The following is a 14958-nucleotide window of genomic DNA, read 5'->3' as shown; positions in this document are numbered from 1 at the left end:
CTGGCCCTCTGGTGGTGGCAGGTTTGAGTTACAGGGGAGCAAACTTTTCTTTATTGGATGAAAGCATGGGTGCTCACTTTTATGCATTCATGCTTTGTCTGTATAAATACCAAGCATACTTCAAAACTTTCATATGTTTACAATTGGTGGGGCTACTGGTGCTTAGGAATTAGTTTGATTCTCACGTACGTCACATGCTTTTGTTTAGTACTATTCATTCTCATTGCATTTTTTATTTTTAATAGAATATATGATTTTTACGGGTATTTTTTACTCATATCATTTTAATCACATGTGAATTTAATAGAATGTCAATTTAATAGATTGCACGTAAGAAATTCCTCCAACAAATAATTTAAAAAGCTATCTCAATCGTTAAACTCATATTCTTTACAAATATTTGAGCAATACTTTTGACTTTATGAACTCTTTTGATGACACTTACCTAATGATATATCAAGTATTCATCCGGCCAATTTGGGTTGAGAATGCAGGCTTGGGCCGGAGTGGTCGGGCCCAAACTACGAGGCCCAATGGGTCATGAGGGCCAACAACCCAACTGCTTATCGAGGATGTGGCGGAGAGGATGAGAAAGACCATTATATAAAACCAACGACGAGAACATGTCGTTATAAGAACTCTGAAAATATAATTTTGTGTTCAATTACAATTATCCATTTCAGATACGGCAGTATGGGGGCAAAATGGGAATATTGTGGGTCCCCGAATTTTTTTCAAGTGCCTAATAAGCCCAGTAGAAACAACGCACCTAACGGTCACCGAGAGTCCTAGCCTCGCGTTGCCTTCGATCACGAACACAATTCCAATCCATGACGCATCAACATCATCGTCCGTACCATACCTGAAAAGTCGTTACAGAATCAGAAAATACAAAAAGCAACGATTTCTAGCGGAAGAAGAAGAAGAAGAAGAAACAGCTCGTCTTCGATTTTCGCCATGTTCGCCAAATTGTTTCAAAAGATCACCGCCGGCGCTGAGCAACAGTCTGATCAGGTTCTCCAGCCCAACCTAATTTCGCTTAATTATCGCATTGCAAAATTGATTTTTTTATTTGTTAACGTTATCAATTGTATGAATATAAGAAATACTTGTTTTGATGATTTTCTGTCTTTCTCTTTTAGGATTGCAATACAACTATAGCATTCAGTTCCTTTGAATTCAAAATTCGTTTTTATTTTTATTTTTTATTAATCTGTATCATTTAATAGAAATAATGATTCCGATTTTTACCTGGAAATGCTTTTCTTTGAGCAAATAATAAGAAATTTTCCTCAATTCAGAATACTGAGAGCTAGCTAGGTTGTTATTTAGCTAATGAATATAGTTTTCTCTCTGAAACGCTCAAATATGTACTGTGGATGTGCTTCATAGATTGCGAACTACATTTAGTTTTGTTCCTCTGCGTTGTATGTATATCTTTTGCAATTTCTAATAAACTTTTTTCAACAGCATGATGTGCCTCAGGGAAGTCTGACACCCGCAGACTTGGATATACGCGTAACTCTTCACTATGGGATCCCATCTACTGCATCCATTCTTGCTTTCGACCCAATTCAAAGCCTGTTGGCAATAGGAACGCTGTGAGAATTGACATAATTAGACTCGTCAATGAATCTTGGAACATTAAGCATTTGTTGACACCAAAATGCATCGGTTGTGATTGATTTGATGATTATTAGCTTCAAATCTGAATCTTTTTCTTCTTTGCTCACTACAGGGATGGGAGGATAAAAGTGATTGGTGGTGACAATATAGAAGCGCTTCTTATATCTCCTAAGCAGCTGCCCTTTAAAAACTTAGAGGTTTGTGAGTTTTAAATGCAAAGAGTAAATTGCTTGCATCTAGTTTGTGCACCAATCTCATTTTTACATGTCTGGTTTTACTTCAATTCGGCAAATGTTTGTCTGACAACATTATATAATTTTTGTTTTCTTTTTCCTCAGTTCTTACAAAATCAAGGTTTTGTAGCAAGCATATCAAGTGAAAATGAAATTCAGGTATTGATTCTTCTTGGACCATTTAAATTTCTTGTGAACTATTTTTTTCACTTACAAGACCTCATCTGGGTCTTCACTATTTTTATAGAATTTCTTGTTACATTGATCCTTCTCTCTTTCTTATATTTTATTCTTCCAATTTCCCCCCACTGAGTCACTGACATAGATTAATCGGTTTAATAGGTTACTGATTTTGGCAGGTTTGGGATTTGGAACACAGGCAAATAGCTTCTACTTTACAGTGGGAGTCCAATATAACTTCTTTCTCTGTCATTTATGGCACCCCTTACATGTATGATACTTTGTGGCTTATGCTGCATCATCGTTATGCTTATATTGGCTGCAAATACAATTGAAATCTTGACCCGTGGAACATTTTTACACTGTCATTCCATACAGGTATATAGGATGTGAGTATGGGATGGTGTCTGTGCTAAAGTATGATGCTGAAGGCAGAAGAATTATACAATTACCATATTGTGTTCCCACAAATATCATAGCTGGTAATTGCTATATTCTTACAATTGGTTGATGTTGAAGGCAGAAAATTTTACAATCACCATTATCTGAGTTCTCCAAACTTCAAATTATTTTATGGTGATACATGCCTTTCTAAGTCTAGTTGGAGATAGTATTCTGTGGTTGTAAATATGTTTCATATATTTCATTTCACATGTAAGGTTTTACAGGGTTTTCCCTACTAAAATTTACGAATATACATATGGATGACAGGATGAGTATATACTAAGAACCTGAAAAGATAATTTTGTTGATCCTTCTGGTTGGTGGATTTTGACCAAATAGACTGGCTCAAGTCACTTTCTAGTAATCAAAACATTGAACAAAAGGGAGGGTGATAAACTAAACAGGTCACAAGCATGCATCCATGGTATTTTTATTCTCCTCAATGAACTTTCCTCAGTAGGAGAAATATTATATTATCAGAATTGTTTCTGATAACCTAATACGAACTACATTTCTGATAATCTAATACGAACTACACTCTTGCAAACATTCATTTGTTTTTATTGGTATGTCTAATGTAGTCAGCTTGATATGTCAGCCAATGTTTATGTGCTGATCATCCTAAACATCTCATACATGAGTACGTCAATATAAACTTGAAAATACAGAGATAAAAAATTGATAAGTACAACAAAAACTTAAGACATTTATCCATAACACTAATTTTGCATCTCACCTGCATTATGTGTGGTGGCCATTTATCCTGTGTTTACTTTCAGGACGATTAGGTCTTTGTAACTTCTAACATCTAAATAAGTATAAAAATTTGCTCTTGCAGAGGCAGCTGGGATGCCATTGCCTGATCATCTTTCTGTTGTTGGAGTTCTGCATCAACCTAGTTCCGAGGGAAATAGGCAAGACAAGATTTACTTGAAATTTCTCTGATTAAAATTTTCTGGTTTTGCATTTCAAAACCATGAACTTGGGTTTTGCGATTCTCTACTAGTAGCTAACGTCAATGCTTTGCATTTAGAGGCTATGGATGGGGTAGGTCCATGCATGATTTGAGGCTTATGTATTGGTAATTATATTATTTATTTTGTTTATGTGGAGAGAGAAAATTCAGTTTATGCATGAGTGTTCTTATTTTGAATTCATAGATAGGTGCTCTCTTTTTTCTTTGAATTAAGGGCATACTATGGGTTACGCCCCTTTGCGCTTTTTCAATCTACTTTACTTATCAAAAAAAATATTATTTATTTAGCAAAACCAGGATAACTCATGGGGGCAAGTTTATGACACACGCACACACTGAATTCAGCAGACATTGATATCTAGAAACAACAAAGAACTAAATTAATAAACATAAAAACTAGTAAATTAGATTTAAAGGTGTATGCTCAAATATTCACGAAGAAGAACAAATTCTTGCATAAAGAGGTTGAGCTCTTTTCACCTTTTTTTGTTCACTTTTGAAATGCGTTAGTAATTTTTCTCTTTGATTGCCTCATCATTTTCTCTTTAATGGCTCAAGTTCTTTTATATTTCTTGAACCGTAAAAGGCATTGATAAAATAGGAATATTTTTCAATTTTTTTAAATGAAGTTTGATGGATAAAAGAGACATAGTCCATTATTTATGCTGTAATATCAACAAGCATAAATCATAATATCTTAGAGGGGTCAAACTTCTAAAACTCAAAACAAACTCTAGGGATTTCAATTTTTTTTCACTAGTCTAGGGGGAGCAAACTTATAGAACTCAAATAAAGAAGGTTTCAAATGTTTTTCACAAGTGAGGGAGGGCAATTGCCCCACCCACACACCCCTGCATGCGCGGGGGAGCCTTCTTGGCTCTTCCATTGGTCTAACCTTAGGGCATTGTTGTCCCCACTAAACTGAGCGTGTATTGGTTTATATGATACATGTACATATGTATTATGTATGTATGGTTTTAACTCTCTCTCTCTCTCTCTCTAAATATATATATAATGTTGTGTGCCTGAAAAAAAGAAAAACTATACGTGCTTTATGGATGAATCTAGAAGGGGAATTATCCATGAGTATTGCACATTGTACATTACTTTGATTTACTCGTTCTACTTCATGCATTTTGAAAGAATGTATCGTTTCACAGATTGCTGATTGCATATGCGAATGGGTTGATGATACTATGGGATGCTTCTGAAGATCGTATTGTTCTTGTTAGAGGCTATAAGGACCTCATATTAAAGGACAAAACAGTGGTTGATTGTTCAAAAGACACAGGACATGAGCCGTCTGATGATGTGTTGGATGATAGAGAACTGGAGAAAGAGATAAGCTCTCTCTGTTGGGTATCTAATAATGGATCAGTTCTTGCTGTTGGCTACATAGATGGAGATATAATGTTTTGGAATTTATCAAATGCTGCCTCTACCAAAGATCATAAAGCTGAAAAATCGTCGAATGATGTTGTTAAGCTACAATTATCGTCGAGCAACAAAAGACTCCCTGTCATTGTTTTGCATTGGGCAAAAAGTGGATCTAATAATGATTGTGGGGGCCAACTCTTTGTCTATGGCGGTGATGAAGTTGGATCTGAAGAAGTTCTAGCGGTGTGCTTTCAACTCAAAATAGCTTTTTCATATATTGGTTAGTTGAGTATACGTTCTTGTGATAATCAAAATACAGTGATGGAAAGTACCTGTCTTTTTTGTGATGATAAGATTTAAACATGAGACCTTTCACAATCCCACCCATCCCTTTACCACCCGAGCCAAGAGCCAACAGATAATAGTGACCAAAGCATCTTATTTCAATATTACGGGATTACGAACATGTTAACATGAACATTGACATTTGAGGTGTCGCTGTGGAATAAAGGAAGAAAAAGACACGGTTTTGTCCTTTTGGGATTTTTTTTTTTTTTTTTGGGGGGGGGGAGACAATATATTTACAGTCTGCTTTTGCTACCTGAGTTAGATATTAGCTCCATTGCTATACTGTGTTACACTTGATGAATTCCAAAAAACGGCAATATTAACAGTAGAATACTTAGTCTGATTACCGTATAAGTTCTTCATGAATATTTCTTTTCCATATTACAGATTTTGAGCCTAGATTGGTCTTCTGGGATAGAAAGTCTGAAATGCATTGGACGTGTAGACCTTACACTCAATGGCTTTGCAGATATGGCTCTATTACCAAGTACTGGTGCAATGGAGGGTAGAGGCATGTCTCTAGTTGTATTGACAAATCCTGGAAAATTGCATTTCTACGATGATACTTGCTTGTCTGACTTAATTTCTAAGAAAGAAACAAAGGCTTCTGCAGCTACAGTGCAGTATCCGATGCTCATACCCATTCTTGACCCATACATGACTGTGGCAAAGCTTGGTTTGGTTTATAGAAATGGGAAGTTCTCAAGAGTTCTGTCTGAGGTACTGTTTATTTGTTAGCACAAGTACTGAATACAGTTCAGTTGAATATTTTAATAAATACACTTTTTTTTTTCAATATTACCACCCTGATATTAATCTGAGTTACCTATTTTCAATTAAATATTCAAAGCTGCAAAAGTTAAACAGAACATACTCCAAGGATAGTACATATCATCGACCATTGTTGATTCAAGTTTTCCTTGTTCATTTAGATTGTCTCAGCTGCAAAACTTCATGCAGCACGTACTTCAGACACAAGTGGTACAAAGTGGCCTCTGACTGGTGGCATTCACAGTCAGCTTCTTGAGACTGAAGGTTATTGTGTCGAGAGAGTATTCATTGCAGGTTATCAAGATGGATCGGTTCGAGTATGGGATGCTACATATCCAGCCCTGTCACTTATTCATATTTTAGGATCTGAGGTTAGCATGTTTTTTTACTTCTAATTTTCAAATGTCACAGAGAGCTTAGCCCCTTACCCTTTTGGCTTTGATATTAATCCGTAGCTCCTGTTGAGATATGTTTTTATTGATAGAACATGCATTATGTATGGCAGGTGAATGGTATCAACATTGCTGGTACAAGTGGATCGGTTTCAGCACTGGATTTCTGCTCTGACACTTTAACATTAGCCATTGGCAATGAATGTGGTCTGGTAAGAGTTAAATTCCTTCTGCCTTTTTCTAATGCGGTCAAGACTCGATGTTTAGTGCTTGTCTTCACTTTTGAGAGCATGTAGGTTCGTCTATACGAGCTAATAAGGAATTCGGATGAGACAAGTTTTCACTTTGTGACAGAAACTGAAAATGAAGGTTTGGCTCTATCCTCTGTGTATTCCCTTCAAATGTCTTGCTCAAAAAATTAGCTCTACAAACAAGGAGCAAAGTAAGGTAAAAAGGTGATTAGGGGGATTTTGTTTTGATAAATGACTAGTGGGATCTTTGAGGCATCAACGGCCTAGAGTCTATATAGAGTTCAATGGTCAAAAAAGATTGACATGGCCAACCCCAAGTGATTGAGATTAAGGATTTCTACAGTTGAGTGGTTCGAGTCTCAAAGGCTTACTGTTGTTTTTCTGAAGTTGCTCAATCTTTTTTTTTTTTTTGGGGGGGGGGGGGGGGGGTGTGCTACCTTCGTTTATCCATAGCAAGTTTCCATATCAAAATGACAAATCGGTTGTGAACTCAAGATCTTAACAGGAACTTTGACTATGTTATTCCTGAAAGAAAAAAAACTCTGCAGCAAGTGTTACTAATAGATTCCTAGATGACTATTTGTCACTAAATGTCTGCTAATTCTCTCTTTAAGAAGACCTTATCCTGTTGACCCTACTCTCACATGGTCATGCCATGCGCTCTCTCCAGGAGGAACAAAAAAGAATATGGTTCAAGAAATGATGGTTTTAGAGGGTGTTTTATTAGTTTCCACTCTCTTCCCTTCCATCATTAATTCAGTCCCATCCATATACAGTAAAAATTCTTTCTTTCTTTCCTCTTTTTATTTTTTATTTTTTATTTTTATTTGTGTTTTTGGCAATGGAGTGGTGCTTTATGCCTGTTAGGAATGTTTTCTAGTAAATTTGTTTCCCTTGTGTGAAAAATTATCTTTGTGGTTCCATGTTGTCCTGCAACCAAATTTGTGATGCTTCAGTAGCTAGGCTGATGAGTTAGCACATATTAGTGGTTGTGCATGAACCAGATTTTAATTGTTTGGAGATGACTACAATGATACTATTAACATGGCATAAAGACTCGGGCTGATTAATGTTCTTGTTAACTACAATAAGAAGTTGGGCAGATTAATGTTGCCTGTTGGATGGTGGTCTGATGATTAAAGCCAGTATTGTCTGTGATACATCTCTCTGTCTTATATAATGCACACTTAATAGTTCTGATTTTTCCGATCTTAATTATATGCTAATTGTTGTGTAAGCTGCTTGCAGTTCACAATATGGACCAAGGTGATGGGCCTTGCTGCAGAGCTGTGTTTTCACTCCTCAATTCTCGTATATGCGCCCTACAGTTTGCAAATTTTGGATCAAGACTTGCCGTAGGATTTGAATGTGGCCGGGTGAGAGTCTTCTGTTTATGTTTTTATTATAGTACTGTTCTTTAATTTGGGGTAGTCATTGATTGGAAATTTCAGCTTAATACGTTTAATAATTCACATTTTCCATTCATATTACAGGTTGCAGTGCTTGATACTAGTACATTATCATTTCTGTTCCTTACAGACTGTCTATCCGACTCACGTTCCCCTATAATTTCTCTCACTGTGAAGACATTTTCAGATTCTAACAGCTTAATAAATATTACTGAGGTCTCTGAATCTGAAACTCCAGAAAATCTTGGAAATGGGCTAGTGTTAGTAATGACCAGGGATGCACATATCATTGTCATAGATAGTGCGACTTGCAATATGGTTACCATTCAGTCAATGTCTCCAAAAAAGAATTCGGCTGCAGTTTCTATGCACATTATAGGCAAGTATTTTCATTGGAGGAAATAGTAGATTTTATACCTTTGAATTGTAGCTGAGAAATCTCTTTATGCAGATGGGAGCAATTTTATCCCTGAAATGAGAAAAAAGCATTCGTTGAACTCAGCTCAGAAAAGTGAATCTGCACCAACTAATTTACAGTCTGGAATTACAGCGCATGAAGTTGAACTTGACACCTCTGGCGAAACTGAGGATTTTGGGCAGGGATTGATAAACTTATTCCTTTTACTTTGTTGTGAAGATGCATTGTTCTTATACTCTTTGAAGTCTATGATTGAGGTGACTCTTGTTGTATACATTATCTTTTTCAGCATTTCCACTTCTTTATTTGCCAGTAAAGGGGACTGCCTTATTTCTAGGGTGACAGTAACTCAATTTGGAAGGCGAATCTTGCAAAACCATGTTGTTGGTCTACAACCTTCAAGAAAGATGAGAAAGAGTGTGGACTGGCTGTACTGTATCAGAGTGGAGTCATTGAGATAAGGTGAAGTGTTCGTCAACTGCCTTTCTTGCTTACTTTGATACCTATAAATTCCAATGTGATTTTGATGACCCTATTGTTTATATCAATTATTAGAATTCAATGCTTTTGGTTACAAATCTTTTTTTACTCAGCCGTAATATCTGTTAGAGGAAGTTGATATCGTCTTTGGACAGGTCTTTGCCAACTCTTGAAGTACTGGTAGAAAGCTCTTTAATGTCAATCCTAAGGTGGAACTTCAAGACTAACATGGAGAAGACAATGTTCTCTTCCGATAATGGGCAAATTATGCTGGTTGGTTTTATATTGATTTATGAAATGGACCAGTTATTCATTTTTACTATTTTATGCGTCATCAGAAACTATTTGATCTATAGTCACATGAATTTATTTTTACAAATTCAACTGGGAAAGATGGTTCATTTTGTTTTTTTTTTTTTTTTCGTCTTTTATAGTAAATATAAAAATGAAGATTACACTTTACTCCTATGGTTAGACTGTAATAAACTGATGTACATGTGATTAGTTTGTGACACCAAGCCTCTCTATGGTTTTTATTCCCAAGTTATAGCTTTATGTTGTAATATGTAACGTGAATTTATGACATTTTGGTTTTATAGGTAAATGGGTATGAATTTGCTACAGTATCTCTGTTGGCCAGTGAAAATGACTTCAGGTCTCTCTCTCTCTCTCTCTCTCTCTCTCATGTGAATGTGTGTAATCATTTAGCCATCAAGCTCTATAGCAATATGCTTAATGGAAAGACAAACATTTTGTACGTTGAATACTTTCTGAAAGAGCCTTTGGCCAATTTAGGATTCCGGAGTCTCTACCGAGTCTTCATGATAAGGTCCTTGAAGCTGCTGTAGATGCCTCCATCAGCTTATCTCCAAATCAGAAGAATAGAGAGGTTGTGCTTTATTATTTTGGGCTCTCTCTCTCTCTTTATAAATGAAGAATATATGATTTTATGGCTAACTTCTGAAGACACAGGACGCTGCCCCTGGGCTTTTAGGTGGTAGGATTAAGAGCTCTGAAGCAGGTATAGAGGAGCACCGTGTATATGAAGTTCACAAGAATAGCTTCGCACATTTAGAGAGCTTATTTTCAAGTCCCCCATTCTTAAAGCCTTCCACAGCAGTAACGGATGACCAAGACATTGTGGAGCTTAACTTAGGTTCTCTATCTTTTGCTCCAATCATCTTCCTTCTGCCACACCCTCTCCTCTTTTTGACCGAGTACTCTGTCTTGATGCAGATGATATTAAAATTGATGAACCCTTGGAACTAGACATTGGGGATCTTAACATAGGTTCTCCATCTTTTGCTCCAATCATCTTCTTTCTGCCACACCCTCTCCTCTCTTTGACTGAGTACTCTGTCTTGATGCAGATGATATTAAAATTGAGGAACCCATAGAACTTTCATCTTCATATCATGAGAGCAATAACGAAAGGATAGGTATTTCTATTTCTTGTCTTTCTGGTATGTGTATTTTAAATGGAATGAACTTGACATTCTTCTTATTGTCGCAGATAAGGGGACAGAGAGGGAGAGATTATTTGAGGGTTCATCTAATGAAAGAACGCCAAGACTGAGGACAGCAGAAGAAATCAGGGCCAAATACAGAAAGGCTGGGGTAATGTTGTGTGTGAAAATCATTTAGCCATTAAGAATTTTTTTTAGAACATTAACCAAGTGCTTTACATGTATAAGTTAAATATTCTGACAAGGTCAGTGGGTTCAGGATGCCTCTGCAGCAGCTTCACATGCAAGGGATAAGCTTGCAGAACGCAAAGAAAAACTGGAGGTATGTTATTTGTTGATGAATGTCTCATATTCTCTCTATTTATAACATTGGATGAACTTATCAACTGGAAAATTTTAGTTTTCTTGAGGTATAGACGTTTGAATAATGCACACTATTTAAGTTGGTTGGAAATTGGATAATATACCATTGGACACCAAACTTTAGAATTAGCAATATAGAATTCCATATATTGGTAACCTTTATTAATAGTTGCAGCCTATATGCTTTGGAGTTGAAACAATTTATGTTGCTGATATTATCTTATATAAAATATGTTTAGCAAACGGTTATTAAATTAAAATATCTTGGAGAATGCCACCATTCCAGTGCATGGTTGAGCTCCCTTTATCTTCTATCTGTTTTCTTGCAGCCCTGCCCTGCCACTTTTAGAATACTGAACTTCAGTTTGAGTCATAAATATGGAAAACAATGTTGGTCGGGAACATGAATTGTTCTGGATGTGATAGTTCAGTAATGGCAGTGCTTAACAAAAGAAAATAAAGCTTGTTTATTAGGTGCTTTACAAGCTACTGAGACCACCCCACGAGGAGGGGTAAATAAAATAGTAGGCCTCCGGGTAAAATGGTTCTTAATGGTTGGGTTGAAATTCGGTGCAATACATTTTATCTGGGTAAAATAAATGGTCTAAATCGTGACAAGAAATAAAAAAAATAAAAGGGTAGTTGTTAGGGTGATCTGGCCATCCCTCAAACCAGACCCACCACCCCCCCCCAAGAAAAAAAAAAAAAAAAAAAAAAAAATACACCAAAGGCCACTGGGTAGGCAGAACCACTCCCGCGGCCAAGGAGTTGTTTCTGCCACCCCAAACCACACCACTTGAGGGAGGGTGGATCGGCCCCCCTTGCACTGCAAATCACCCCTCTTTCTTCTTTTTATTTGCTGTCACAATCTAAACCGTCCATTTAAATGAACAATTCAAATAAGAGATTGCACCCGGTACGGGGATCTCAATCCATTATGGTTGTGCATGGCATAAAATTTATTCAAGGAAAAGAGGATGCTCGATTCTGACTGAGTATGTTTGCTTTACTGTTTATACCAGAGGCTCAGTCAACGTACTGAAGAATTGCAAAGTGGGGCTGAGAACTTTGCATCAGCGGCAAGTGAACTCGCAAAGACAATGGAACGTCGTAAATGGTGGAACATTTGACAAGTTTGCATCAATTGATAATAGCAAGAGTGACTTAGCCCTTGCCAAGCATTTTTCAGAGGATGCGAGGGCGTTTTTATCCAAGATTCAACTATAAATTTGTATCAAGCATTCACGACAATTTCTCATGTTAATATATATTGATAGCTAATTAATCTTAGGTTCATCCCGTGTTGTTTTGTGTAAAGTAATTGATTCGCTAAATTCTTCGGGAATAGAGACCTACTTTGATTTTTTTTTTTTTTTTTTTTTTTTGTGTGTGTGTGTTTTACACTTGTATATATGTATTGGTTGGTCCGACTCTCTCTCTCTCTCTCTCTCTCTCTCTCTCTCTCTCTCTCTCAATGAGTTTGTTTTTCTTATAGTGTATATGTGTTTATACTCTTTCATCTTGTCCAATTACATTATAAGGTACTCGATGGGTTCTGCTTGTCCAAACAGGTAGTGGTGGGCACGGGGCGGGGCGGGGTGGGTATTGGCCATTTTGGCACCCGAACCCGCATATTGCAGGTTGTAAAAACCCAACCCATGGCCCAACGACAGTGAGCAATATCCACTAGGTCTCGGGTTGGACAGGTCAGGTCAGGTATTTTGTGCAAGGCATACTTCTTTTTCTTCCTTTTGATGAACCACAAAATACGAAACCTCAACGAATGAGACTGGAATGTGTGCGCCAACTAAGAGCTAACTGGTGCATCGGCGCTAGAGGACCTATAGCAGCACAAGATGGAACCAGGTGCTGGTGTCGGTGGGTTCTAAATCGATGGCTGGGGTGGCTGTTGAGAGGTGGTTCCTGGGCAGAAATGTGATGGTGGCTATGAGTAATTTGGCAGTGGTTGACAACATGTTTGGAAGACGGGATCCGGTGATTTCTGGATCTGCGGCTATGGTGGGTTGCTCATGGCTGATAAGGAACCATGGTGGCAACTTGATGCGATGCTTTCGATTTGGAGAGGTGTGTGGAACGAACGACGCGGTTGAGTGGATATATCGTCTAGGTATTGAGGGGGTGAGCGGCGCAGGGACGATTGATGAGGTAAAGGAAGTTCAAGGTTTTTTTAGGTTTTCGTGTTAGAAGTGCAGGGCGGGGCGAGTACCTAGGATTTTAAAAATGTTATACCCATGACTTGCTTCGCCCCGCATTGATAATCCGATTTTGTACCCGGATTCTCAATTTTAAACCTAAAATCCGACTTTTGCGGGTCGGGTAGTGCAGGTTTGGGCGGCTTTTGCCCACTCTTACAAACAGAGTTCCACTTGTCCAAACAAGCCTCAAACTGGACAAGTGAGCTCTATTAAAAACTCTCTTAATTGCTTGCTCTAATTGCCGGGGATCCCAATCCAACTATAAGTGGCTTGGAACACTTTTGGGGTTTTCTTTGGATGGATTTGTGCTCGCATGGACAACAAGGAACATAACACCCGAATCATACCACTTCTAATTTGATATCCCTAATCAATAAAGTTAACAAAATCTTTCCTATATAACGTTAACTTGGAATTTGGTTTGCAAATTTTAACATTACTCCGACATTCACGTTCCAAGAAATGTGATGTCTGAAAATCTAGATTTCTATAAATGTAGCTAAAGTCACGTTTGAAAATGATTATGAATTTAATAGGATTCATGTGAACATAAAATTTCTATGTTTCGTTTATTCATATTTATTCATAGGCATCTTATTGGAATTATTTATTGTTTCCAAAATATTTTTATGCTCTGTTACATTGAAAAGTACTGAAATTTCATGGGTTGAAAATGAGTGTGATGTTGGCTATGATAATTTTTTGATCATGCTTTTCTAAGATTAATGATGCAAGTCATGACCAAAAATTGGAACGTGGAACCAAGAGTTTCGTACACGAAACTTTGAACTCGGCCTTTATAAGTCCTTTTTCTTCATGATTGTTCAGTAAATGATACCTTTTTTTTTTATTTGGTGGTGGAATTCGTGGAACCTTCACTGCATAATCTGTGTCAAATTAAGCATATTAAAAAGTGGAACATACATCGAGTTGGAGATAATAGTGAAACAATTCCAAAAATAAATTGTCATAATATATTTATTCTCTTTTTGTTTCGATATGTTCACAATTATACCCACAGAAACCCTTCATTGGGCTTGTTATAATCAAGTTATATTAACTTTAATAAAATTCTATTTTAATTGTAGCGACATGTGATTCAACTTCATGCTTTTATTTCCCCTTCAAAAGGTACAAATGGCAACACAACAAAGCCTTTTATATATCTATGCGTACGTACTCTCTCAAGAGTTATGAAATACCAATATTTATTTCCTTTTTTTAATGGGTTAAGTTTTATTGATTCATTTTTATTTTTTTTTGTGTTAAAATGAATATGAACTTTTTTGTCATTTAAAAAAAAAAAAAAAAACATTTTCCAAAGGCAAGAGAATGTGGATTCCCAACCCCTCAAAGTAATCAAAGAAAATTCACATCTCTTAGATATCTGAATTCCTTCTACTTGAATGCAACCAAACCAAAAAAAGAGATTACCCCACCACACGCCCATAAGATCCTTGTGGATTGTGACTAGTTTCACAACATAACTGACCCCAAATCAATCATTTTTTCCAAATCTTTTTGAGGTAACGTTATAAAATAAAGAAAGCTTTGGCACCATTATTACGATGCTTTCTCTCTCCCCCTTTGATGAATGATGAATCAAAATATCAAATATCAAATCAAGTCAAATAATTTGAAACTTTTCATATACTTGGGCTTACCAAGTTGGGTCATTTGATTTGAAAACCACAATTTCGACCCAGTAAGCGTGTGATTCTGTCATTCTACAACAAAAGTGACCATGGAAGAAAACCATCAACTTTTCAAAAACTTGTGCGGACCAAATTTTGATCATTTTCTTACCAAGTAATGCAAATGAAAACCAATGCGAAAGCCATTCAAAAACCTGAAGCAATAAATTGACTTATTATTATGGTACAACTCCGACCTTGGAAAAAGACCACCCCCAAAAAATCGTAGAATTCCACTTGTTGACTGTATGAACCAGACTAGACCACGTCAACTCTCTTTTCCATTCACACACACCTCACACCTCAGCCACCAA

At 36.8% G+C, this 14958-nt stretch overlaps 1 protein-coding gene across 3 annotated transcripts; it reads left to right on the top strand.

The window, feature by feature from the left end:
* Positions 1-717: 717 nt before the first annotated feature.
* LOC133863892 (uncharacterized) lies at positions 718-12033 on the top strand. 3 transcript variants are annotated; one of them, XM_062300025.1, is made up of 25 exons: positions 718-1014; positions 1471-1601; positions 1739-1823; positions 1965-2018; positions 2219-2310; positions 2418-2521; positions 3322-3397; positions 4620-5079; positions 5572-5904; positions 6117-6326; positions 6461-6559; positions 6644-6716; positions 7847-7974; positions 8092-8386; positions 8459-8682; positions 8763-8887; positions 9061-9178; positions 9505-9560; positions 9701-9794; positions 9872-10061; positions 10142-10195; positions 10276-10344; positions 10419-10522; positions 10631-10693; positions 11757-12033. In XM_062300025.1, the coding sequence occupies exons 1-25, from the start codon at positions 958-960 to the stop codon at positions 11862-11864; spliced, it is 3402 nt and encodes a 1133-aa protein (XP_062156009.1). In that variant the 5' UTR covers positions 718-957; the 3' UTR covers positions 11865-12033. The 3 variants fall into 3 exon arrangements, with proteins under 3 accessions (XP_062156009.1, XP_062156010.1, XP_062156011.1); XM_062300026.1 differs by having other exon boundaries at positions 721-1014; positions 9878-10061; XM_062300027.1 differs by lacking the exons at positions 718-1014; positions 1471-1601 and having other exon boundaries at positions 1742-1823; positions 2202-2310.
* Positions 12034-14958: the final 2925 nt, after the last annotated feature.

The sequence above is a fragment of the Alnus glutinosa genome, chromosome 3 (genome assembly GCF_958979055.1).
Source record: "Alnus glutinosa chromosome 3, dhAlnGlut1.1, whole genome shotgun sequence".
NCBI classification, from domain to species: domain Eukaryota; kingdom Viridiplantae; phylum Streptophyta; class Magnoliopsida; order Fagales; family Betulaceae; genus Alnus; species Alnus glutinosa.
The sequence above is the reverse complement of the archived record's forward strand: the minus strand, read 5'-3'. Positions and strand labels throughout refer to the sequence as shown.

What these genes read in the sequence shown, in the direction of transcription:
- LOC133863892 (XM_062300025.1), top strand. Translation starts at nt 958, where the DNA reads ATGTTCGCCAAATTGTTTCAAAAGATCACCGCCGGCGCTGAGCAACAG. An exon ending in CTGAGCAACAGTCTGATCAG is followed by an intron (nt 1,015 to 1,470) that starts GTTCTCCAGCCC and finishes TTTTTTCAACAG; the next exon opens with CATGATGTGCCTCAGGGAAG. An exon ending in GACAGAAACTGAAAATGAAG is followed by an intron (nt 6,717 to 7,846) that starts GTTTGGCTCTAT and finishes AGCTGCTTGCAG; the next exon opens with TTCACAATATGGACCAAGGT.